This window comes from Prosopis cineraria, unplaced genomic scaffold, assembly GCF_029017545.1.
Source record: "Prosopis cineraria cultivar Desert tree isolate PC_DT_omini unplaced genomic scaffold, ASM2901754v1 PC3, whole genome shotgun sequence".
Taxonomy (NCBI): Eukaryota; Viridiplantae; Streptophyta; class Magnoliopsida; order Fabales; family Fabaceae; genus Prosopis; species Prosopis cineraria.
In genome coordinates this window covers 24,366,290-24,391,279 of record NW_026555334.1, presented here as the reverse complement: position 1 = coordinate 24,391,279, position 24,990 = coordinate 24,366,290, and the positions used below count along the sequence as shown (strand labels likewise).

The window sequence follows — 24,990 nt, the reverse complement described above, 5'->3', positions numbered from 1 at the left end:
TCAAGAAGAATCTTATGTATTTCGAAATATTTTAAAAGAATATGAAACAATTTAAAAATATTTGAAGAAAAACAAAAGGATCTAGAAATTTTTAAAAGATTTTAAATTTTTTTTGAAGAAATGTGGAGATGTTTAGATTAAAATGTTCAAGAATATTCTATACATATGTTGAAGATTATTTTATAAAAATATCTTTATAAATATTTATAATAATGTCTTAAATATTAAATTAAATTTATCATAAAATATGGTAGAAAAGCATTGTAAGTCATTAAATTGGATTTAAAGTCCCCCCCAAAAAATCCCTTGCTGGCAAAGAAGCAGACCAAGCAAACTTACTAAGCTTTAACAGTAGGAGTATACAGGATTTGTCGGAAACAATCAAATTCGTTTTTAGATTGCATGAAATCTTTGTCTAGGTAGAAGGCATTGCACCTTTTTCCCAGCCCCCCAAGTCCTTTGCTGGCAAAGAAGCAGACCAAGCAAACTTACTAAACTTTAACAGTAGGAGTATACAGGATTTGTCGGAAACAATCAAATTCGTTTTTAGATTGCATGAAATCTTTGTCTAGGTAGAAGGCATTGCTCTTTTTTCCCATGCCTGTGCTTTACATTGCTCACTGCAATCCCATATTGTCACCTCAATGCTGCCTGTGCCTTGCAAACCATTCCATGCTCCAAAAAATTTGGCTGAGCCCTCCAGTTCACGGCTCCAGACTCACTTATAAACCCATCAAGATCCCTTTTTTAAAGGAGAATTGCAGGCAAGGAAATCTAAAAGATGCTTTTAAATCATTAACCCTATTGCTCGCTTCTGACCACAGTTCAGATCATTTTTCTCTTGAAGAGCCTTATTCTCGGGTTCTTGACCTCTGCGCGAGCCAGAAATCTCTATCACAAGGGAAGCAGATACATGGCCGCATGATAAAATCCTGTGGCTTGTGTCATTCTGTTTTTCTGAACACGAAGCTCGTTCACATGTACGGAAAGTGTGGTTCATCCCTTGATGCGGAGAAGGTGTTTGATGAAATGTCTGACAGAACAATTTTTACTTGGAACGCCATGTTAGGCGCTTACGTATCAGATGGGAAACATATGAAAGCACTTGCATTATATGAAGAAATGCGAGCTCTGGGTGTGTCACTAGATGCGCATACCTTTCCTTGCGTCCTTAAAGCCTGTGGTGCTCTCAAAGAACCCCATTTGGGTGCTGAAATTCATGGTATGGCCATCAAATGTGGATATGGTGCATTTGTATTCGTATCTAATGCTCTTATATCTATGTATGCGAAGTGCAATGATCTCGATGGAGCAAGGTTGTTATTTGACAGTATAGATGAGAAAGAGGACGTTGTTTCATGGAATTCTATAATTGTAGCACATGTTACGGAAGGTCGTTTCTCAGATGCATTGACATTATTTAGAAGAATGCAGGGTATTGGTCTTGCCAGTAATACATATACTTTGGTTGCCACTCTTCAAGCTTGTGAAGATCCAGCCTTCATCAGGCTGGGTATGGAGATGCACGCTGTAATCTTGAAATCTCATTATTATGCTGATGTATACGTTGCCAACGCTTTGATTGCCATGTATGCAAAATGTGGTGGCATGGACGAAGCTGAAAGAGTTTTTATAAATATGAATAATAAGGATTATATATCATGGAACACACTGCTTTCAGGTTTTGTTCAAAATGACCTACATTGTGATGTTTTTAAGTACTTCCAGGAGATGAGGAATTCTGGTCAAAGGCCTGACCAGGTGTCACTGCTAAATGTGATTGCGGCATCAGGTCAATTAGGGAAACTATCGAGTGGAATGGAAGCTCATGCATATGCAATAAGACATGGAATGAATTCTGACATGCAGATTGGAAACACATTGATAGATATGTATGCCAAGTGTTATTGTGTAAAATACATGGGTCGTGCTTTTGAAAATATGCGTGAAAAAGACTTCATTTCTTGGACAACAATTATTGCTGGCTATGCACAAAACAAATGCCATCTGGATGCTTTAAATTTGTTTCGGATGGTCCATGTAGAAAGGGTAAATATTGATGTGATGATGATTGGAAGCATTTTGGTGGCTTGTGGTAGGTTGAAGTCCAAAACCTCAATCAAAGAAATTCATGGTTACATTATAAAAAGAGATTTAACTGATGCTTTACTTCAAAATGCCATTGTCAATGCATATGGTGAGACTGGGCACATAGATTATGCAAAGCGCATGTTTGAAGCTATTGAATCCAAATGTATTGTGTCTTGGACAAGTATGTTATCTTGTTATGTTCATAATGGACTTGCAATTGAGGCTCTTGAACTTTTCTACTCTTTGAAAGAAACTAAATTACAACTTGATTCTGTAGCTCTGGTTAGCCTACTCTCTGCCGTTGCTAGTTTATCTGCACTGAAGAAAGGTAAAGAGATTCACGGATTTATGATTAGGAATGGTTTCCCATTGGAGGGATCAATTGCTAGCTCATTGGTGGATATGTACGCTTCCTGTGGAAGTTTAGGGGATTCCAAAAAGCTTTTTAATTCTGTCATAAAGAGAGATATAATTTTATGGACTTCCATGATTAATGCATATGGAATGCACGGTTATGGAACTGTAGCTATTGATTTATTCAATAAAATGACTGATGAAAATATTATACCTGATCATATAACCTTTTTGGCTTTATTGCATGCATGCAGCCATTCAGGATTGATTACTGAAGGCAAGAGGTTTTTTGCAATTATGAAACATGAATATCAGATGGAGCCCCGGCCAGACCATTATGCTTGTTTGGTTGATCTCCTTGGTCGTTCAAATTGCTTGGAAGAGGCATATCATACTGTGAAGAATATGCCAATCAAACCTACTGCTGAGGTCTGGTGTGCTCTTCTTGGGGCCTGTCGGATCCATTCTAATAAAGAATTAGGGGAGCTTGCAGCAGAACAGCTCTTACAATTGGATACTGAGAATTCAGGAAATTATGCACTAATATCCAATATCCTAGCAGCTGATGGAAGATGGAACAATGTTGAAGAAGTGAGGATGAGAATGAGAAAAAATGGATTGAAGAAACAACCCGGATGCAGTTGGATTGAGGTGGGGAATGAGGTTCATACCTTCATGGCAAGGGACAAATCTCATCCAAACTCTAATGACATTTATCTAAAATTAGCTCAGCTTGCAAAGTCATTGGAGGATAAAGAAGGCTACAGGCCTCAAACGAAGCTTGTTTTGCACAATGTTAGGGAAGAGGATAAAATTCAGATGCTATATGGACATAGTGAAAGGTTGGCTCTTGGTTATGGTCTTATTGCTACTCCTAAGGGTACTCCTCTTCGGATCATGAAGAATCTTCGAATATGTAATGATTGTCATGCATTCTTTAAGCTAGCATCTAAAGTCTCAAAACGAGTCCTCATTGTAAGGGATGCAAACAGATTCCATCACTTTCAAAAGGGAGTCTGTTCATGTGGAGATTTTTGGTGACTACTTTGATAATTATATGAAAAGTTGAAAACATATTATCATGGGCTTTGCTGGTTCCTTCCTGCTGCTGGTGATCATTGAAATTGCTTTCCAAATATTCGACAGCTCTTAACTCCCTTGAGGATGTTGCAATTGAGAACTGGCACTAAAATGAAGAGGGCTTGTGTACCGTTAATAAACTTGGTCACATAGCCACATCCTATGCTAGCTCCATAAAGCATATTTCTCATTCACTTGAAGGAATATGGCTTCTGGGTTAAGATAAGATGCTTATCATGTGAAATATGATCAGTCATATGTTTTCATCCTCATCACATACTTTTCGGATGATGAATGATGTTTTTGGTATAAAGTTCCTAATCTTCGTCTGTAATCAGGTGCTTTTGTGTGCTTTTTGTTAAAAGTAAATTTAAATTCAACTATTTTATTTCGTATCATCTAAGTCAAAATGTATCCTTTGTCTTTTTTTCTTTCTTTATTTGATAATACGTATTTGATTGAAAATTTGTATATTAAATATTGATGTTTCTAGGTGCTTCTTTGGGAGGGAAAGTGAACTTGAACTTTCAGTTATTGATCATGTGTGTCAAGAAAATTTTTAGCGATAGTGTTGATTTCCAATCCAACTCACATTCATCATGGAGCACAAAAATTGAGTACTCTGTTGGAGCAAGGCTTGGACCCATAGTGGTTGTGCATGGGGAAAGGAGAAAGTGCAAAACAGCAGCAGTTTACCTCACCTTTGGCGCATGGGAAACTTAATAGTGTTCATGAGATTTTGTGGCATGATTATCAGGTGTGTCTTATTGCTATTGAAATATTCAAGCATGGATGAATGTAATGATCTCCTGGTTTTCCACAAAAGGAGAGTGAATAGTTTTTCTGAAACCCAGTTGCCATGAATCTTTCCCGAAATAGAATGCATGACTTTCTCCTCTTTCATGTTTTGCTTTCTGCTTATACATTTTTCTTGTCAATTTTCTTTGTGATTTATAATACATTCTGTAATTGCTGTACTTGATCCCTTTCTCTCCATGTGGGGCTACATTTTGGTGCTTGAGAAGCTGACCTATCCTTTCCATTTCTAAATTGATTGTCTGCATAGCATCAGGTTGGACACAGCTACTTCAGGATCATCAAAACAAGAAAATAATGGATGCCAGCTGTCTTTTTAAATAATGGCCAAATCCTTTAAAAAGTGTGGCGGAATGGAGAAATAACCTCATGCATCTAAACACCTTGGCGGGATCCTTGGGTTCTTGCGGGTTATGAAAGTGAAAATCTGGATGTCCAATCCAAAAACATTTTGCTAGCTTGATAAACCAAAAGGTTGGCTCTGAGTGTTCTTAACTTCTTGTGTTACTAATTTACTATTTTTTCTTTCGTCATGGACTTTGTTGCTTTGTTACTAATATAGATCATATTTAAACTGTTTTTAGTTTGTAGAAGCATGCAGATGGGGAATCACTAGAACATATTGATTTGATTGAACTTAGAATGTCTGGAAAGAAACATGAGAACATTATACTGGCTTTGCATTTGCTATTATAATATTTGGGCATGTTCTTCACTTAAGATGTTTTAACAATTATATGATAAAAAGAAAAAAAGAATATCTCTGAAATCTGATCTTAGGAAGTTCTTTCCCCTCGTCTGATGTATCATATTATAATTTTCCTCATCATGCGTGAGAGCTGGGATGATCTAGAGATTCCAAAGTTTCATTATGGATCACTGATGAAACCCTGCTGTTTAACACTAAAAAATACAGAAATAACAACAATAAAACAGCCAACAGATCAAGGGAAATGCTAAGGTTTGATATTAATGATTCCAAAAGACTAAATCAGTGTTACAAAGACACTCCACTGATTCAAAGCAAACCCTATTCCTTACAATAATCAAAATATTCAACAGAACATCCTCTGGTTTTCGACAGCCAGTTTGTCCTCTCACTCAAAATACAAAATATGACTTGCCCTCCAAAAGACACTAGTGGCTACTATAACACCAAAAGTACCTTGCACAATCTCCAATGTCATTTTTTGTTAAGACAAACCTAAAACCCCCGAGGCCAATACCAAGTCTATATAGCTTTTCTCTTACAAGTAAGAATAGCAAAGTCAACATTCAGCCCCTCCTAAAGGTGCTATTCCTTTTTCTTGTGTTTTCCTATTTCTCCTCTTATAGGTTTGTAGCTTCCTATTTCTCCTCTTATAGGTTTGTGCAGCAAAAGAGATTCCATCAATCACATTATTCGAGTGCTGGAATTGTCCTCTTCTATCTTCTTCACCTTCCCTCTTTCAGTACAGGTAATTCATGGCTTCAAGGTGGCTGCCAGTTTGACCATGCTGATTGTCTTTTCAGCAGTGTAAAGGATACTTGGTTCAGTGCAGCTGGAAAGGGGAACACATCTAATGTGAAAGAACTAATTCCAGAAATTTCTTCATGCCAGAGTTTTTTGAGAATCAGTTCAATCTTTGCTTGGGAGGAAAACAGTCTGAGGAGAAGGTTGTCCTAGTGGCAATCTCTGGTTAAAATTTATGAGCTTCCAAAAGCCATTATGCAGGTGGAATGACTAGAAAATTTAATGAGTACATTGTTCTTTTAGGTTGGGGATGTTATCCTATTCCTTGTGCTGAAGGTAGTGCTGGAGAGTTTATCAAGAAGCACTGGAGAAGCTCTTGAATCTGATTACGTCTTAGGAAATTTGCATCACTGGGTCGATCTCATTTTGGATTTAAGCAGAGAGGGAAGGTGGGTGTTTTGATGAATTGCATTATTGATATTTTATTTCTGCAGTATAATTTCTCTTCCACCATCCCGTTACATGTACGTTATGTAGTTGAAGCGTTCTTATCTTGTTATATCTGCGACATAATCATGATCAGAGTTTTCCAGATAGGGGAAAATAATCTATATATTTAGCACTACTCAACCTTGGAATTAATAATTAATAATAATTTTGTCGGTTTTCTTCATGTTCACTACTACTCCCTGAAGGTTACATGCGTGTTGTTGTAATCACTAACTTATGGAAATTTTATTTTATTATGTACCCAAGAATGGTAGAAAATGAGGGTAGCACTTATTGAGGAAAAAATGGTAGAAAATCGGTTGAGATGATTTGGGCATGTACAAAAAAGATCAAGGGAAGCACCAGTGAGAAAAGTGGAACATATAACTGAGTCCGATTAAGAGGGGTAGAGGAAGGCCTAAGAGAACACTCTTGGAAGTTGTTGAACGCGATCTCTTAATTAATAATATTCCTAAAAGCTTGATAAATGATAGAGCACAATGGCGTCTTGCAATTCATGTAGCCGACCCCACCTAGTGGGATAAAGGCTTGTTGTTGTTGCTGTTTTGTTGTTGTATGTACCCAAGAATGTCTCAAACTTTATTACCACTCCCTCTGTACCTTGGCAGCCATTAAAATGGAACAAAGATTATATTGCCAAGTTACTGATTTGCATCAGATTCTCGTCTTTCCAATCTCTGCTAATGATCAACAAGTTAAATTGACTTGGCTAGGGAGCCCCTCAGGTAATTACCTAGTCAAAGCAGGCTCCTACGAGTTTTGGTACAAGAAATTTCTCTTGATAACCTGTTTCCTTTCCCTTAGAAGCCCTTAAGGAGACCCTACCTAGTGGGATAAAGGCTTGTTGTTGTTGTTGTTTTGTTGTTGTATGTACCCAAGAATGTCTCAGACTTTATTACCACTCCCTCTGTACCTTGGCAGCCATTAAAATGGAACAAAAATTATATTGCCAAGTTACTGATTTGCATCAGATTCTTGTCTTTCCAATCTCTGCTAATGATCAACAAGTTAAATTGACTTGGCTAGGGAGCCCCTCAGGTAATTACCTAGTCAAAGCAGGCTCCTATGAGTTTTGGTACAGGAAATTTCTCTTGATAACCTGTTTCCTTTCCCTTAGAAGCCCTTAAGGAGACTAGATCTTCCTGGGAAATATCTTTTGCTCACATGGAAGGCATCTACCAAGATCATGCCATCCAGTGATGTTTTAAAGCATCACCATTTGCAGAACATCAAGTGTGTTTTTGGTTATAATGATGATGAATCTATTAATCATGTCTTTGTTTCCTATCCTTTCACCAATTTGGTTTGGTGCTTTATCAGTCAAAATTGATAATTTGCTACCTAAAAGTAATTTTCAAAATCTCATGATTGTCCATTCGTCTCTTTTTAAGGATAATCAATTTTCCATCATCAAGTAGTTCACCATTCTAATTTCTCTTATTTGGAGGAAGAAAAATGCTTTTTTACACAATGGTTTTTCTAGCCAACCAGCTGATGTGATCTAGGAATTTTATCAACTTATTTTCTTTTTTAAAATATTTGTAAGCTAGATAGTACCTTAAATTTTGATGTTAACAAGACTCGATGAACATTTGGTTTATCTTTGTTTAGTAGTTGCAATCTTCTTCAGTCAATAGGATGGGGTATTTGGAGTAATAAGATATCTGACTACTCAATTTTCTTGTTTTCCATTTCCTTTCAGGATTCAATCTTACAGACATTTGGCTGGAGGTACAACAACAACAACAACAAGCTTTTATCCCACTAGGTGGGGTCGGCTACATGGATTGCAAGACGCCATTGTGTTCTATCATTTATCAAGCTTTTAGGAATATTATTAATTAAGAGCTCGCGTTCAACAACTTCCAAGAGTGTTCTCTTAGGCCTTCCTCTACCTCTCTTAATCGGACTCAAAGTTATATGTTCCACTCTTCTCACTGGTGCCTCCCTTGGTCTTCTTTGTGCATGCCCAAACCATCTCAACCGATTTTCTACCATTTTTCCTCAATAGGTGTCACCCTCACTTTTTCGCGTACGTGCTCATTTCAAATTTTATCTTTACGTGTATGTCTGCACATCCATCATAACATTCTCATCTCTGCTACTCCAACTTTATGCTCTTGCTGTCCCGTTAGAGCCCAACATTCACTACTATATAACATTGCCGGTCTGATAGCAGTGTGATAAAACTTTCCTTTAAGTTTATTAGGCACCTTACGGTCACAAATAACTCCTTTAGCTTTTCTCCAATTAAACCACCCAGCTTGAATTCTATGTGAAATATCTCCACTGATTTCGCCATCATTTTGAATAATAGCTCCCAAATATCTAAACTTTTTCACTTGAGGTATAATTTGATCTCCCAATTTCACTTTCAAATTATTGTCGAAAAAACAAAAAACAAAAAACTATTTATTTCTTATTTCTAGAAAAGAAAAAACAAAAAAAGAAGACATTTGGCTGGAGGTAAAAACAAAAAAACAAAAACAAAAACAAAGAAAAGAAAAGAAGTGATTTTCCTTATTTCTTCAACTCTTGCCATCACCCCTCCATTTTATGAATCCTTGCTTATAGTGGCAAACTATTTATTTCCACTTGAGGACTTGCACATTTCATGTTATCGGCGATTTCATTTTCAAATTCCAGCAATGAAAGGGCAAAGTTATGTAGTCAAATCAAAGATCTCCTTGCTGCAAATTTTCCCTCATTTTAACTTTTCTGCTTCTATGTGTTTCTCTTTCCCCAGTCCCCTTAGTTTTAGATATCTTAATCCGGAATTTTATTTTATTTTTATTTGGCTTTTTATGTACTTTTACCTTTGTAATGTAATTTCTTTCGATGTAAAAAAAAAAAAGATATAGGAACAAGTGAAATGACACATTTATGGACAATTGCCCCCACCAGGAAAGGTAAAAAGAATTAGACATACTTAAATATTATCTTTGCCCTCTTCAAAAAATTATAATTGTCCCCACTTGCAAAAAAAAAAAAAAATCATTTGCTCCCTTAAAAAGTTTCACTTATCCCTTTGAAAAGTATATTTATCTCAAATCTTATCTATATATTATAATGTTAAACTTTAATATATTATAATGTTAAACTTTAATGATTTGAGAATGGAAGAAGTACTACTTTGAAAAATAAATTTTTAAATTGTTTTTCTACTATGCAAAAGAGATAAATCCTCACTATCTAATTTTTCTAGGTTGGTTACTCAATTTAGAGAAAAGAATATAATGAGAGAGATTATTTGTGTAATGTTATGTGTAATGTTTGCTTTGACATTATCAAAGTATATTGTATCATACTGTTAAGATAAACAGATTAAATAATTTCATGTATAAGATTATTATAATACATTTTTGAACCTTAGATTCCCTCTCTTAAACATTAAGGTTATGTTTGGTAGCATTGAATTGACAAGGTGGAAATGAAATCAAAGATGGAATCCTAATTTAAGCATGATTGGTATGCAAGAGTTGCAATTCCTAATAATCTTAATTCCATCAAAAATGCTAGAATTTAATTTTATCATATTGACCATGGAATTGCTTCAATTCCCTTGAATTCAATTTGTGAACTCCACTATCCTCATCTTTTTTTGTCCATTTATAACAAGGTAGGTCTTTTTAATTTTGAGAAAAAAAGGCAATTTCGTCTTTTCTTATTTTAGGTACATATACAAATTAATATTATATTAGAATTCCATCTTCACACCCAACACACTTTTAAAACTCAATTCTATTTCGATTTTGATTTCGATTTCAATTCCAATTTTGATTCTGATTCCATTAAAAACTCTTCTATTATACCAAACGAGGCCTAAGGGTGTCGTATGTCCAATCTATTTCAAATAGTATTGAGATTTTCAAACAAGGTAAGACTAAACATCAAGACCTCTATGGTGTCAATATACCATATGAATTTCAAACAATATCTTCTGACAACTTTAAGGTGAATTCTCACCCTTTCACAATGATGATGCTCATATATTTCAATTCACATTGTCACACACATGTGAATTATTCCAAAACATCAATTACCATAACAAATCGTACAATTTTACTAGTATATTCACTTATGATTTTGGCATGAACCCCTTTCAAAAACCCAAATATGTAATTATAAGAGTACATTCCATTTCACATAGTATTTCTAGTCACAATTAAATACATATTAATAATATACTAGTTCAAAACAACGATATAGGTATTACCACAATTTCCACAACCATTTGAACACATAAATAGTAAGTTTAGATCATTTGGTTACCTCAACTCTTTTGTCACAAAAAGGGTTACCATGGCAAAAGCTACTTAACAATAGTTCACTAATTCAATGGGGTTCAATCAATATTTAATCTGCATAATTAAATATCAATAATCAATTATAACTCTAATTAAACCCCTTTTTGGCCTAATTTTAGGTACCACTATACCTAAATTTCCTCTTTAGCAAGATTAACACTTCCAAAACCTTCTAATAATTCCATTTAACACTCAAACACTTGAATAACATCAATTTTTCACCCACATTACTCCTAATCTTGTCATTTTTACTTACAGTTCGTCCAAACCCTAACCAAAAAATTTAGATCATTATAAAAGCCTTAAATCAAGGTTTACAAGCTTGATTTAACTCCCTAACACTCTAAATAAACCAATGAATTCGGTCTAAACTCAAGGAGAGACAAAAATAACACATAGCACTTCCCAAACTAATAGAAATTTCACATATGGGAGGAAGAGAGTAGCTAAAAGGCTTATCTAAGTGTAGCCTTAGTAGCTCCATGCCCTTTTTCCATCGCTCTTCCCATTTACTCTTTCCCTCTCTTTTGTTTTTAAACACTCACACGAGCATATGACAAAACTATATTTTTGCATATTTGTCACAGCAATTGGCATATTTGCCGCGGTGGATGGCATAGTGAGCCTAAGGTGAAATTTAAGCCTCACTTGATGCCCAGTCCGCATGAACTCCAGTCACCTACCTACAAACTCCAATCGAACCCTCTTCTAAGGTTGTCTAATAACCTAATAACCTCATTAGTAGTTTGAAAATATTATTAACTTATTAATCACTTAATTTTACTAATTTATCCCTTTTAAACACTAAAAATTCAAAGTTTAAAATTAAAGATGTTATAATTCTCTCCTCCTTTTAAGAATTTTGCTGATTTGAAATCTCACATAACCATCTACCTATGAGAACAAATGTGGGTATAACTACTTCATCTTGTTCTCAGTCTCCTATATGGCATCACCTAGAGTCATACCCTTCTAAAAGACTTTGACCAAGTAGATTGTAACATTTCGAAATTTTAAAACTCGGATTTATAAAAATAAAATAAAATATCTATAATTAAATTAAAATTTAGAATAATTTGATAAAGGTCCAGAATTTGAATTTTACTAAGCAAAAGTTTAGTTTTATTTGATTTTTAACTATGGAAAAAATTACAAAAGTTGACCCGAGCTTTTATGCAATAATAAAAAATGTTGGGCCATTTCTTGTAATTTTCCACAAACTTTTAGATCAGCTTTTATAAGGGGAAAACAGATGCAGAAACGCAGAGAAAATGAACAAGGAAAGAAACGCACAAATGGGAGAGAGAGAGAGAGGAAAAAGAGAAGAGAAAGGGAGGGAGTTAGGTTTGGATCTAGGAGTCTTTGCGACCGTTGCGAGCTCGGCTACACGATAGATAAACTTCCTACTTTAATCCTCTTCTCTTTTTCTTGATTTTCTTCAATTTTTAGAAGAAAAAATTTTTGGATTTTGATCCCAAAGGCTTTATTCTTGTAAGCTTTTGTTTCTTTGGATCCTAGGGAGCATGTTTTGAGTTTCTATATAGTGATCTAATGTTTTGAGTGGATAATTGGATGAAAAGAGGTGTTTTGGGCACAAAATAAACACTGAGAAATTGGGTTTTTGCTCCTCAATGGTTTAAGCCTATTGATTTAGTTATAATTTTGCTATTTGAACCCAATATTAAATTAAGGTTTGATTTTCATTATAAGGGCTAATGGTGAAAGTTGGTGGCACTAAGTAAAGGTTTTTAATTGATTAAAAAATTATAAAAATTGAAAATTAGCCTAGTGATGGCTAATAAATGGTTTTGGTGATTAAGTGATACTACGTGAATGGTTGGTTTAATATATGGACCATTGGGATAGATTATGGCTCATAGACCCAAGTTGTGTGGTATGAGTTATTGTCTTCATTAATGCTATTTGACATGATAAGTGATGTGGATCACTTATATGTTGTAGGAATTGTTGGTGGAATTTGTTCAGAAATTAAGGAACAAGCTGAGCCCTATTTTATACAAGGGGAACCCTTTTGGTATCAAAGGGTTGAGGTAATAGGGGAAATTTATATTTTTTATTACTCTATTTTAGCTATTTTTGAATAAATATTACTAACTATCATGCATTATATGTTTTAAAAGATTAAATGTGCTTTATAAGGGGTTATGGGGTACTTATTTGATTATAGTGCAAATATATTTTCTAATTATTTAATAACAATATTTTTATGGAAACGAGATTTGTTTACATGTATTTTAATCATAAGGAATAAAAGTTGCACTTAAGCAAGTGTAACTAAGTAAGTACCTTAGATAGGCTAAGGAATCGTTTAAGGGAGATTTATAAATGTTATACTACCTTAGAGTGTTGAAGTGGTCAATACTCGGGAAAGGTAGACAAGAGTAAAAGGCTTGATCTTGGTGGGAGTTCACCAATGAGAAGGTGTGGATTTTTGATATTTTATGGCACACTGTCAATACTCAGTGTTATCTTACGTATTGTGGGCTCAGTGCATTAAAGTGGTTAGTGTATTGAGTGTTCGACACCTCTCAGTGGGGGAAGGAATCCGACATATGAAATGTGAGGTTGAGTGCCTAGGCCAAGGTAGCCCTCACATGGAGAGTAAGTCGGGCTGGCTCTAGGAGGGAGTTAGCTTTAACTGCTCAGGATTCACGTCGATGGGGCATAGGCGGTTCGGTGGATTAGATCATGCCTTAGATTATGTTTTATGCCTGTGGAGGTACAACTGGATATAAGGTTTACCTGCGAGTTAAAGAGTGCCAGGGGCATTCTGTTGGTCATGAAAGGCCATACCGGCCTAGGTCATGCATTTATGCATTTTAAATGGCTAAATTATATACTATGTTAAATTTATGGCTTACTTTGTAATAATCAATGTAGATTTTGCTGTTACTGAGACTGTGGTTGTCTCACCCCTTTCTTTTCAATATTCTAGCTCCAGGCGAAGGATCCAGTGGTGGACGAGGAAAGGAGCAAAGCTAGGGGTTTGCTTGTGATTTGTAAAGAATTGCAACTCCTTTCTTTTGAGCAAATATATTGTAATGTATTTAAGATTAGGGTGCCAGTAGGATATGATTATGTATGTGTGTGTGAATATGTGTGGATTGTGTGCTTGTGTATGAATTTTTGTCTGTTTGTAGACTTGTGGCTAGGAAACTTGGTTATGGTGTGTGGTTTTGATGGATTTACTTAGTAGACCAAGTTTCTATTACAAGCAGATATTTATTTTGATATATATGTGATTTTATAAGCAAATGTAAAGTGGTTGCATTGCAAATGATGTGCTATGGGCAAACATACACCTTGGATAGAGAGAGTGGGTGCGTGGGCCCACAAGGAGCTCTGAGCCAAGTGAAAATGTTTAGCATATGTATTTATATAAATACATGGTATTTAGATTGATTTGTGACCACTCTTGTATGATTTGTGCATTTTGGGGGTTTATGGTCCATTTTGGGAAATGGCACCCGGGTGGTCAAATTTTGATGTATAGGGGTTTTCCATCATTTGAATGTTCTATCAGGTGTTTTTAGTTTTATTTGACATGTCCAAAGTGTTCCCATAGGTTTGTGACCATTAGGATGAGATTTGGACAATTTTGAAAATGGTTTTTATCAAAAAGCTGCACTTTTGCATTCGGGTGTCCAAATCTTAATCCGACCGTTGAATTTCTCTAAAATTTGGGTCACAAGTAAAACCATTTATAAGCTTCGTGTGGGATTTGGAATCATGTCGATCGGATATCGGATGGAGAAACGGCGCACTCCAGAATTTGCTCTGGAGGTGCTGTCATGACAGCATTTCATTGCTGTCATGACAGCTACAGTAGTTATATTGTAACCTGCACAAAATTCAATCCGTTCGTTGGATCTTTTCAAAATTTGGTATGCTAATAGTATTCTTAAAAAGTGACATGTGGGCTTTGGAATCACTCCGATCGAAGGTCAGATGATGAAATGGTGCACTCCGAAAGTTGGTCCGGAAGTGCTGTCATGATAGCTTTTTAGCTGTCATGACAGCAAAATTGACCAAATTTATAACATGTTCAATTTTTAATCCGACCGTTGGATCTTTTTGAAATTTGGTACACTTATAGTACCCTTTGAATGTGACGTGTGAGCTTTAAAATTTCTTCGATCGGGGGTCGAAAGACAGAACGGTGCCACCCTGAAGTTGACTCAGGAGGGCTGTCATGACAGCAATTTAATGCTGTCATGACAGCATATTTTTACCCTTCTTTCGTCTAACTTGCTTCCGTGCGCTATAGGTAGAACCTATAAAATTTTTTAAAGGCTTTAAATGTTTAATTTGCAATTGTGTATTTGCTTAGTGATTTAAATGGTTTGTTTCCTAAGTTGGTTTTAGGATTAATTTCTTAACCACACTTATTTTATTTGAATTGTGTGATTTTTGGATAACACTCGGGGTAAGTGTTACATAGATGCTTTTGTTTCTCATTTGTTGATCTTTCATATCCACAATTCGCTCTAACTCGACTCTATAAGTCAGGTTCTCTTGTAGCTCCATCCCTTTTAGCTTAATAATATGAGAAGGATATAGTTGATATTTCTCAAGCTAACTTGCATAGAAAACATCATGAACTCCGGAAAAATAAGGCAATAAGGCAATCTGATAAGCCACAAGTCTCAATTTCTCCAGAATCTCAAAGGGACCTATGAACTAAGGAGGCAACTTTTTAGTTTTTATTGATCTCTCTATACTAGTAATTAGTGTAACCCTCAAGAACACATGATTGCCCACCAAGAATTCCAACGACTTCCTACACCTATCTGCATATCTCTTCTGCTGACTTTAAGTTGTTAACAGCTTCTACTTAGTCATTTAAATCTTCTGAGTGGTTTAGTCTACCAAATCCGATCCCAACAAACTCCTCTCGCTTAATTCCATCCAGCATAGAGGTTATGGACATTTTCTTTCATACAAAGCCTCATATGAAGCCATCCTAATGCTAGAGTGATAACTGTTATTATAGGTAAACCAACAACCCCTCAACTTTAAAGCATAGACTCTCAACATATCTTTCAATATATAGATGGTCCCCTCATTCTGACCATCTGTCTACGGATGATAGGCAATGCTAAACCTCAACTTGTTTCCCATTGCTTTGTAACTCTCTCTAGAGGTTCAAAGTGAACCTCGGATCATGATTAGAGACAATGTCTTTCAGCACTCCATGAAGTCTTGCAATTTTATTTATTGAAAATTATACTCTAAGGCTAATCATTGTACTATGAACATTGTTATTTAATGAATTTTTCTTTTGTTATCATAATAATTGAATGTCCACTATGATAACTGTATCCTTGGACAAACTATAATGATTGTCCTAAATGTCTTTAGTCGGTCATCTATGAGGAATTTTAGATAAAATAAGACTAGTATGACTTTGATTAATTATAGAGATATAAATCAAAGTCATAGGTATTTGAAAGGGTTCTAGGTGTTGGATTGACCCGTTATAAGAAAGCTGATACAAGTCATAAACTTATCTCATATGTAACTATGTCACTAAGTCCTTTGACCTGAGATCATCATAGATTCCTACATGATGACCACTGAACTTTGAGTTAGTTAAAAGTCACCTTTAACCAAGTGATCATAAAGGCTATGATTGAATTTAATGATATTTATGTAGAGGAATATGAGTGGTCAAGATGAAATTTGTCCCTTACATTAATTGAGAGATATTTCTAGGCCCCTCGATAAGTAAAACTGAAAAAATATATGGCCATACTATAATAGGAATGGTTTTTCTATTTTTATAGTCACTCCACTCAAAGATCGAAAAAGTAATGGTCAGGTAAAGGAGAATGATAATTACATATCTTACACTTGACCAAAATTTTGCATGATAAAAGGGATGTGATACGATTATATGATAAGTTACATCAGATCATCGATCCCCATATGAATTGGGTAGTTGCAATATCTTGCTAGAGGTCACATGTGACTTGTGGGCTAGTAGCGTAATTATCCTACTACCAACTTCATATGGGCCTACAAGATCGCACACAAGAATAGCCCAACTCGAGCTATGATATCCAAGTTCATTGAATCTTGAATGTGTTTAGATTCAATGAATGTAATGTTTTATCTAGGGTAAATGAATATATATATATATATATATATTTAAATGAAATATAAAATATAAAATATAATTATATATATGTATATATATTTTTTGAAATATATATATATATATATATATTCGTGTGTGTGTGTGTGTTTGATATATCTATGTATGTATGTGTGTATGTATTTATGTATATGATATATAAAATTCAAAATATATAATATAATATATGTATATATATTTTTGAAATATATATATATATATATGTATATATATGTATATCCATGTATATATAATATAATATGTATTATATTATTATGTTAGTTTTAAATTTAGTTTTATATGATAAAATTAAATTTAATAACTAACATATGATGATATCGTAGATATGAGATGAATTTAATCTAATTTTTCCATTGGTTTATAAGAGGAAGTCTAAAAACCCTAATATATATATATATATATATATTTTATAGAATAAGGGAACGTGAGAAACTAATAGAGTAAGAGTCAAAACAGTCCTGACAACAAAACACAGTAAGAGCCACAGAAACACCCTAGAGAAAAGTGACGTTTAACGTTTAAGAAAATGGATGAATGATTCAAGTACTAGTACACTGTTTGAGTTGGAGATCTATTCATGTGATACTGATAGAGAAAGTTGATCTCGTTGTAAACTTTTGAGATCCAAACATTTGAAGGAAGGACAAAAGTTTGACATCTAAAATGTATTTTTCTATCCACCTTGACTTAAATGAATTAGTTCGATTTGCATCGGGAGATGGATTTTAAAATTTTAATCTTTCATTGCACCTCCCTATCCAACAATAGGCATAATAGAAGCTTGTTGAGATGGCTGTGAGCACCCAACATTGTTCTTCAGGCCACCGCTCTTCTAAAAAGAACCTCAAGACCTCCTTTCTGAAATGTCTTTCTCTTCCCAAAGCTCCTAAAACTACTAGAGCTAAAATTAGATCTCTTACTAATTTCACCCGTAGAGCCTAGTGATTGAGAAAGCCTGCCCTGGCTATCCATAAACACTAAAAATTCAAAGTTAAAAATTTGAGGATGTTGCATTATAAATATTGAAATGTAATAGTAGATATCCATAACTTTATAATAGTTGTTCTTTAGAAACTTTTTGATTGAAGTTAGATAACTTATAACATGAATGGCTTGTTGAGATTTTTTTATAATTAATACATATAACCTCTAAATGTTATATATTTTACAATTATTTATATTTATTCTTTATACTTAGCTCTTGTAATAAAATTTAAGGATTTATGGCCTATAAAGAGTTGGCGTATACCAATTAATTGCATATTTGAAGTAAATGAGAATCACTCCTCATTTTCCTTCCTTAAGTTTTCTTTTAAAATGAAAAATAAGCTTAAGTGAGTTGGATGTTGAGGGTTGACTTGGTCAGAGTATGCCTCTAGGCTCAAAAAGCTTTTAGACAAGTATTACAAATCACTCACTAACACTCATTAGCAGCAGAATTTGATCCTATAACCTTGTGGGCTATGAACAAAATCCTTGCAAACTAGACTGATATTTGTTGGTTTTGCTCCCCTACTTCTTTCTTGTTTTGTTCATTTCTCCCATCTCAATCTATATTTGTCTTATTTTCATAACATGTTATCTACACAACTTTGATATTACCTAATATAACACATTTAACCACATTTAATAGCCCTATTATGACAATTAGAGGACAATTAATCATATTATTATCTTATCATGATAGAAAGGATTCAACTATTGTTGAAAATAGCTAATCACAATAGAAAAAGGAATCAAAATATCTAGTTTGAAAGTCTACGTTGATTAATAGAATTTGACTTGTACAATTAAAAATCACATAGTAGTCCCTACCATAACAGAAAGAATTCTACCATAGTAAGTACAAATAATTAATGATAATCTCAGGTCAAAGAGCTTAGTAACATAGTTACATATGAGATAACCTCATGACTTGTGCCACATAGCTTTCTCATAGCGGGTCGGTCTAGCACCTTGAATCCTTTCAAGTGCCTACAACTTTGATTTATATTTTTATAATTAATTAAAGTCATACTAATCTTATTTCATATATAATCCCTTATAGATAACCAACCAAGGACTTTAAGACAATCACTATAGTTTATCCAAGGATATAGTTATCATAGTAAACATACAATTAATATGATAATAAAAGAAAAATTCATTAAATAATAATGTTCATAGTATAATGATTGGCCCTGAGGTACAATTTTCAACAAGTAGGCACTACAAGAACACTCAATCAAGAGATAGAAGTAAAGTAACTTGTAGGCAAGACAGCACTAGAGAAGTCCAAACTTGAATTAGAGAGATAGCATTCAATATCTTAATATTTGTACTAAGAGAAAAAAGAACCTTAATTGATATGATTAACAAAATTATAAAATGCTAGTTGATGTAAAAAAATAGTGTGTTACATGGTAATGTATAACTTGGCCTCAACGTTGCCACTAAATATAAATAGTTTAAGTTGTGTTTTTCTTTTTGTGCAGTGTCAATCAATATTGTGTCCTTAATAAGGTATTCTTTATAATAGCAAAAAATAGTGACCCACTCTTTTCTTTAGAATTGTAACATCATTAAAATCCTAATCTTTATACTATATGAATGGTTTATCTTTTTGTTGGTTTGTACTTTTCACAATGGCATACCAAAACCAATGGAATTAGTATTCTTTCTTTTATATTTTAGTTGTTCATAATAATATGTAAAATTAAAAATTCAATTGTCTTTTATGTAAAATTGTTGAATCATCACCTTTCAGTATGACAATTACATGTAATAAGTTATGAATTACATGTAAATAAAAAACACTAAGAGAATCCACTGTGAGTGCCCCTATAATTACACAAAAAATACAACTAATTCCATGTAAATCAATAAGGAAAAAAAAATTCACGAGCATGGCTAAGGAACAATTTACATGTAATCTTTAGCAGATTACATGTAAACCCATCACATAGAAAGGAGGCTCTATCAGTTGTTAAGAATTACATGAAAATAATTGCGGATTACATGTAAATCAATAAGGGGAGAAAAATCACAAGCATGATTGAGTAACAATTTACATGTAATCTCTAGCGGATTACATATAAACTTGTCACATAGAAAGGAGGCCCCTGTCAATTGTTGAGCATTACACGAAAATGACTGCAGATTACATGTAAACCAATAAAGGGAGAAAAATTTATGAGCATGGTTGAGGAACAATTTACATGTAAGCTCTAGCGAATTACATGTAAACCTGTCACATAGAAAGGAAGGACCTATTAGTCGCCAAGAATTACATGAAAATAATTATGGATTACATGTATATCAACTACGAGAGAAAAATCTTGAGCATGATTGAGTAACAATTTACATGTAATCCACTAGGGATTACATGTGAACCCGTCAAACAAAAAGGAAGCCCTTGTTAGTTGTGAAGAATTATATGAAAACTACTACAGATTACATGTAAATATCATTAGTATAATATAAGGCAAAACCCTTGCACGCTAAGGTAGAACCCTTGCACCCAAGCCAGAAATCTTGCACAGTAAACCAGAAGGCTTTTATTGTAAGCCAGAAGCCATGCACTCAAGCTAGAAGCCTTGTACCTTAACCAAAACCCTTGCACCCAATCTAGAATTACATGAAAATGCCCAAAGATTGCATGTAAATTAATGTTACTATCACACAACACTTAACCCTTGCATCCAAATCAGAAGCCTTAGACCTTAAGCTAGAAGGCCTAAGCTAGAAGCCTTCTACCTTAAGCCATAAGCCTTGCACCCCAAGTCAGAAGTCTTGTACTTAAGTCAGAATTCTTACACCCCAAGCCAAAAGCCTTGCACCTTAAGTCAGAAGCCTTACACCATAAGCCAAAAGCTTTACATCTAGTCTAGAATTACATGAAAATGCCTAAAGATTACATGTAAATTAATGTTTCCATTACACAATACTTAATCCTTACACCCTAGTCAAAAGCCTTACACCTTAAGTTTGAAGGCTTGTAGCCAAGCCAGAAGTCTTATACCCAAAGCCAAAAACTTTGCACCTTAAGCTAGAAGGCTTGTACCCAAGCTAGAAACCTTTTTACTAATTTTCCTTTATATTTTTTTGCCAACGAGACTAAATATATATGCAAATAACGAGCATGTGTGTATATTTCATACTACCTATACATTTTTTTTATATATTATTCAACTTATCATATTGTATAGTATTTATATATTTTTTACAATCAAGTTTTACATAACAAAGATGTATAAACTAAATTTTAATCTTTTATGTTTTGGGAAATATCAATTTGATCACTCAATTTTAATTTCTATCGTTCTAGTTTTTAAAAGTTTACTTCCATTATTTAGTTAATTTTCTAAATTTTGGAAAATAATTTTTTTTTTCAAAAAATCTGATTTGAAAAATATTAATGTGGATCAATGAAAACACATAAGACAAATCTACCAAGTCCTAATGGTTGGCCTATCATTAATTTTATCATTTTATAATTTCTAATTTACCATTCTAATTTTATATTAACGCAAGAGACTTGCAAATCTGAAGGCATAACAAACTGAGAACGACGGTAGGAGATGTCGAATTGTTGAATTGAGGTTAGGCTAAAGCTTGTAACGGCAATGGTAAATTGAGGAACGAATGCAATTATAAAGAAGGTAAGTCAAAAAAGCAAAGTGGTCAAAGGTTTATAGTAAAAGACAGTAAATGAATATGGTAGCTCCACTATAGTGTTCAATGTCACTTCTACTAATTACAATTTAATTGAATGAAAAAACGGATTGAACCAGTTAGGTCAACTTATAAATTAATAAATCGACCTCTTCATCAGTTTAATTTTCTATTTAACTTAAATTGCAATTAACATAGGATAATCTGTCAATCTGAGACCAACCCAATGTAAATTGAATAATTCGACGAGTTTGCTAGATTGATTGTGTTATTTATTTATTTTTTCTAAAAACTCAAAAAGACAATGCTTTAGGATTTTTAAATAAAATAAAAAAAAACTAAAAAGCCTGCGATTAATTTCAAATGATGAAATCATCCCTTGACAAATGGCTTCAATTTTAATATTATTATATTGAAAAGGCGGAGTGGGCAGAACGGGATTTGGAATGGAGGGGTACACGATTAATACAATATTATATTATTCTTTATATTTATTAATTAGGCAATGCAAAAATTCATATACTATTTTACCAATGTAATCTTCATTATTATTTTTAAATTCTGTACATGGTGACAGAAAATGGGGATGACAAATAAAATATGTTAAATTATTTTAAAAAACTATATTATTAATTTAAAAAAATTAAAAGAAAATTTTATAAATTTTCATTCTTGAATTTTCTCATTTATTTAGATATTAATTTTTTCATACTAAAAAATATGAATAATTTTATGTATTTAAATTAAATTATATCATTTTAATTAATATCGGTTTGATTTTGAGTTAACCCTTGATTGAATCATTAACCCTTGATTCATTGTCTTGATTGATTCAATGATCAATTTAGTTTTTAATATATTGGACAATTCCTATGTACCTAAAAAATCACCAAATCCCAAGACTTTCCTCTATGTATCTTCTACTCATATTTTGAGTGGGCTATTGTGGAAGGCGACTGTGGACAGGTTATTGGTGAAAAGAGATGATAATGAGAGTCTTTGTGGAATTCGTCCTAATTGTTTATCCTTCATGCCCTAGGACGGCTAGGAGTAGATTTCATGCCCTCTCATGCTGTATCAGACTTTGTTTGAGACAGATGGAGGCTGCGCACCGTTTGAGAGAGATAGTGCTTTTTATTTCCTAAATATGTTTTTTTTATTATCCAACTTAGCTTCCTTTCTTTTCATATTATTAACCTATGTGACTATCACATTATTATTATATTATAATTTTTTAACGGTATTAATTTTTCTCATAAGATTTAGGACTATTTAAATAAATTTATTAAATGTTAAGGATTGAAATGATAAAAATTAAAGCTGAGGGACTGAATTAATAAAAACCCCTAACTTAAGGGATTAAAAGTTGCTTTAACCCCAACAAAAATTACATATAATAAAAATCAAAATCTGTTTTAATAATAATACATTTAAAAGTACTTTTAATTATATGAAATACAAATAAATTTCAGTTTATGAAATTTGAAACACTCTAGATTTTTAAACCACTTTTTCCTCAAATAATGAATTTGATAATCAAAACTTGATTTTTTTTAAATGCTTACCGTGTAGAAAAGTATCTATCATGGTAAAAGGAATGAAATTTAATTTTTCAATTCCTACCATGGTAGTAAAAATGTTTACCATGGTAAAAAAAAATTTAAAATATTATTTTAAAACTCTACTATGGTAGAAAAAGTCTACCATAATAATTAAGAATTAAATTAAATTTTGAAAGACTTATCATGGTGCAAAAAGAATTTTCCTTGCAATGAAACCAATTTCAAAGTCAACTATCATAGTAGAAAAGGATCTACCATAATAGAAAAGATTAAACATAGCAAACTAGACCTACTATGATAATTTAGAAAAAAAAAAAAAGATTAAGCAAAGGACTAACAAATGGGATCCCATTGAAAACAATAATCTAAAATACAAAATGATGCCATAACTCTCATATAGTGGTTAAGCATGGGTCCCAAAGCTAAATTATCTAAAAATATGTTAAAAAAGGGTAAAAGTATCTAAAAGGACATTTTGAAAAAAAAATTTATAAAAAAAGAGGAATTTGAAAAATTTGAGTCCTCAATGATGGCTAATGCATTGTGTGCTGTGGTGGATAAAATAGAAATAACAAGAAACGTCTAAGGTGACATGAGCTGCAACCAACAGCTCATTATGTCATGCATTGCGGCTAAATAGCAATGCACCGTAGTGGAAAAGCTCCATCAGCAAATATAAAAGAATAAACAATAAATCTCAAATTTAAAAGGGGCATAACTTTTAGCACACTAATCCAAATTGAGTGATTTAAGTATTCACATGAAGTTTACAACATATTTAGCTAATGGCTTTCATTTGGTATAAAAAGTCCTTCATATGAGGCTTTTGTCCACAAAATCTCATTATGAGTCAAAACACACCTTTTCCAAATAATTTCACTTATAAAACCAAAACCTAAGCCAATGGCCATGTGTGAAATACTTGACCACATTAAAAACATGTCAAACAACACATAACACCAAAACATTCGCTTCAATACATGCGAACACCCATAGTTAGATTACAACCATCTATGTAGTTAAAATCAACCAATTAGCATAAGTTGTCATTAACTTCACACTCAAATCATGTTCAAATCATAATATTCAAGACCATGAGAATAAAAAACATGCCTCACAACTACCATATACAAGCTTGATCAAAAGTGGAGAGTCACATGCTCATTTACACAAAATAAATCCTATGGTTGGCAAAATGTACATAAAAGGCATAAAGAGGCCAACAAGCTAAAATGGTGACTCCACACACTACATTATGCCTTAGGTACTTCTCTGGCTAGACCCTACCCTAAAAATTACTAACCATGGGAGATAAGACATAATAGTTCTAGTAATCAATACTAAAATGTTATAATGCATGCAATGTTTAATGTCTGCCTCAACATTATCGTTAATCACCACACTTAGCACATAAAAATAATTTGGAGTCTTTAAACCCTAAATTATTACAAATCATAAATACTTAAAATATAGGAAATAACTCTTTAAAAATGGTTGCGATTTCAAAAATCATAGACAATACTTTTATAACTTCAAAATATAAGTCATTATGCCTAATAGAAGCATATAGGAATTCAAAATCATATTAAATGATGAATCAAAAGCAAAATAGTCATTTTCACCCAAATAGCCCATATGCTGTGGCATGTGACTCGAAGGGTGAATTCACATCTCTATACCATGAACCATGGCATATATATCATGCATTGTGCCACACGTACTTATTACAGCAAAAACAATTATGAATAGCTTTTTTATACAAACTTCAACTGTACACCATTTTCACATACAACATTTGATTAGAATGATTCAAATACTTATATATAATTTATTTCATAATCTAATTAATGACAAAAGTTTCACCTCAATCTGATGTCTCATTTAAAAATGGGATATCCAAATCTAAAATGACCACTTATTGCAATTTTTTTCCACATTTGAGCATCCCAAACCATAATCTTGTGTCATTAGCCACTATTAAAGCCT

General features: G+C 33.2%; 1 protein-coding gene across 11 annotated transcripts; it reads left to right on the top strand.

Moving 5' to 3' along the window:
• The first annotated feature begins 344 nt into the window (after window positions 1-344).
• Window positions 345-13,842, top strand: LOC129307266 (pentatricopeptide repeat-containing protein At3g63370, chloroplastic). Of its 11 annotated transcripts, none has more exons than XM_054948185.1 (5): window positions 345-3,863; window positions 4,019-4,282; window positions 4,592-4,815; window positions 6,098-6,243; window positions 8,007-9,214. In XM_054948185.1, the coding sequence occupies exon 1, from the start codon at window positions 598-600 to the stop codon at window positions 3,484-3,486; it is 2,889 nt and encodes a 962-aa protein (XP_054804160.1). In that variant the 5' UTR covers window positions 345-597; the 3' UTR covers window positions 3,487-3,863; window positions 4,019-4,282; window positions 4,592-4,815; window positions 6,098-6,243; window positions 8,007-9,214. The 11 variants fall into 11 exon arrangements, with proteins under 11 accessions (XP_054804160.1, XP_054804159.1, XP_054804158.1 ...); XM_054948184.1 differs by having other exon boundaries at window positions 5,857-6,243; XM_054948183.1 differs by having other exon boundaries at window positions 5,854-6,243.
• Window positions 13,843-24,990: the final 11,148 nt, after the last annotated feature.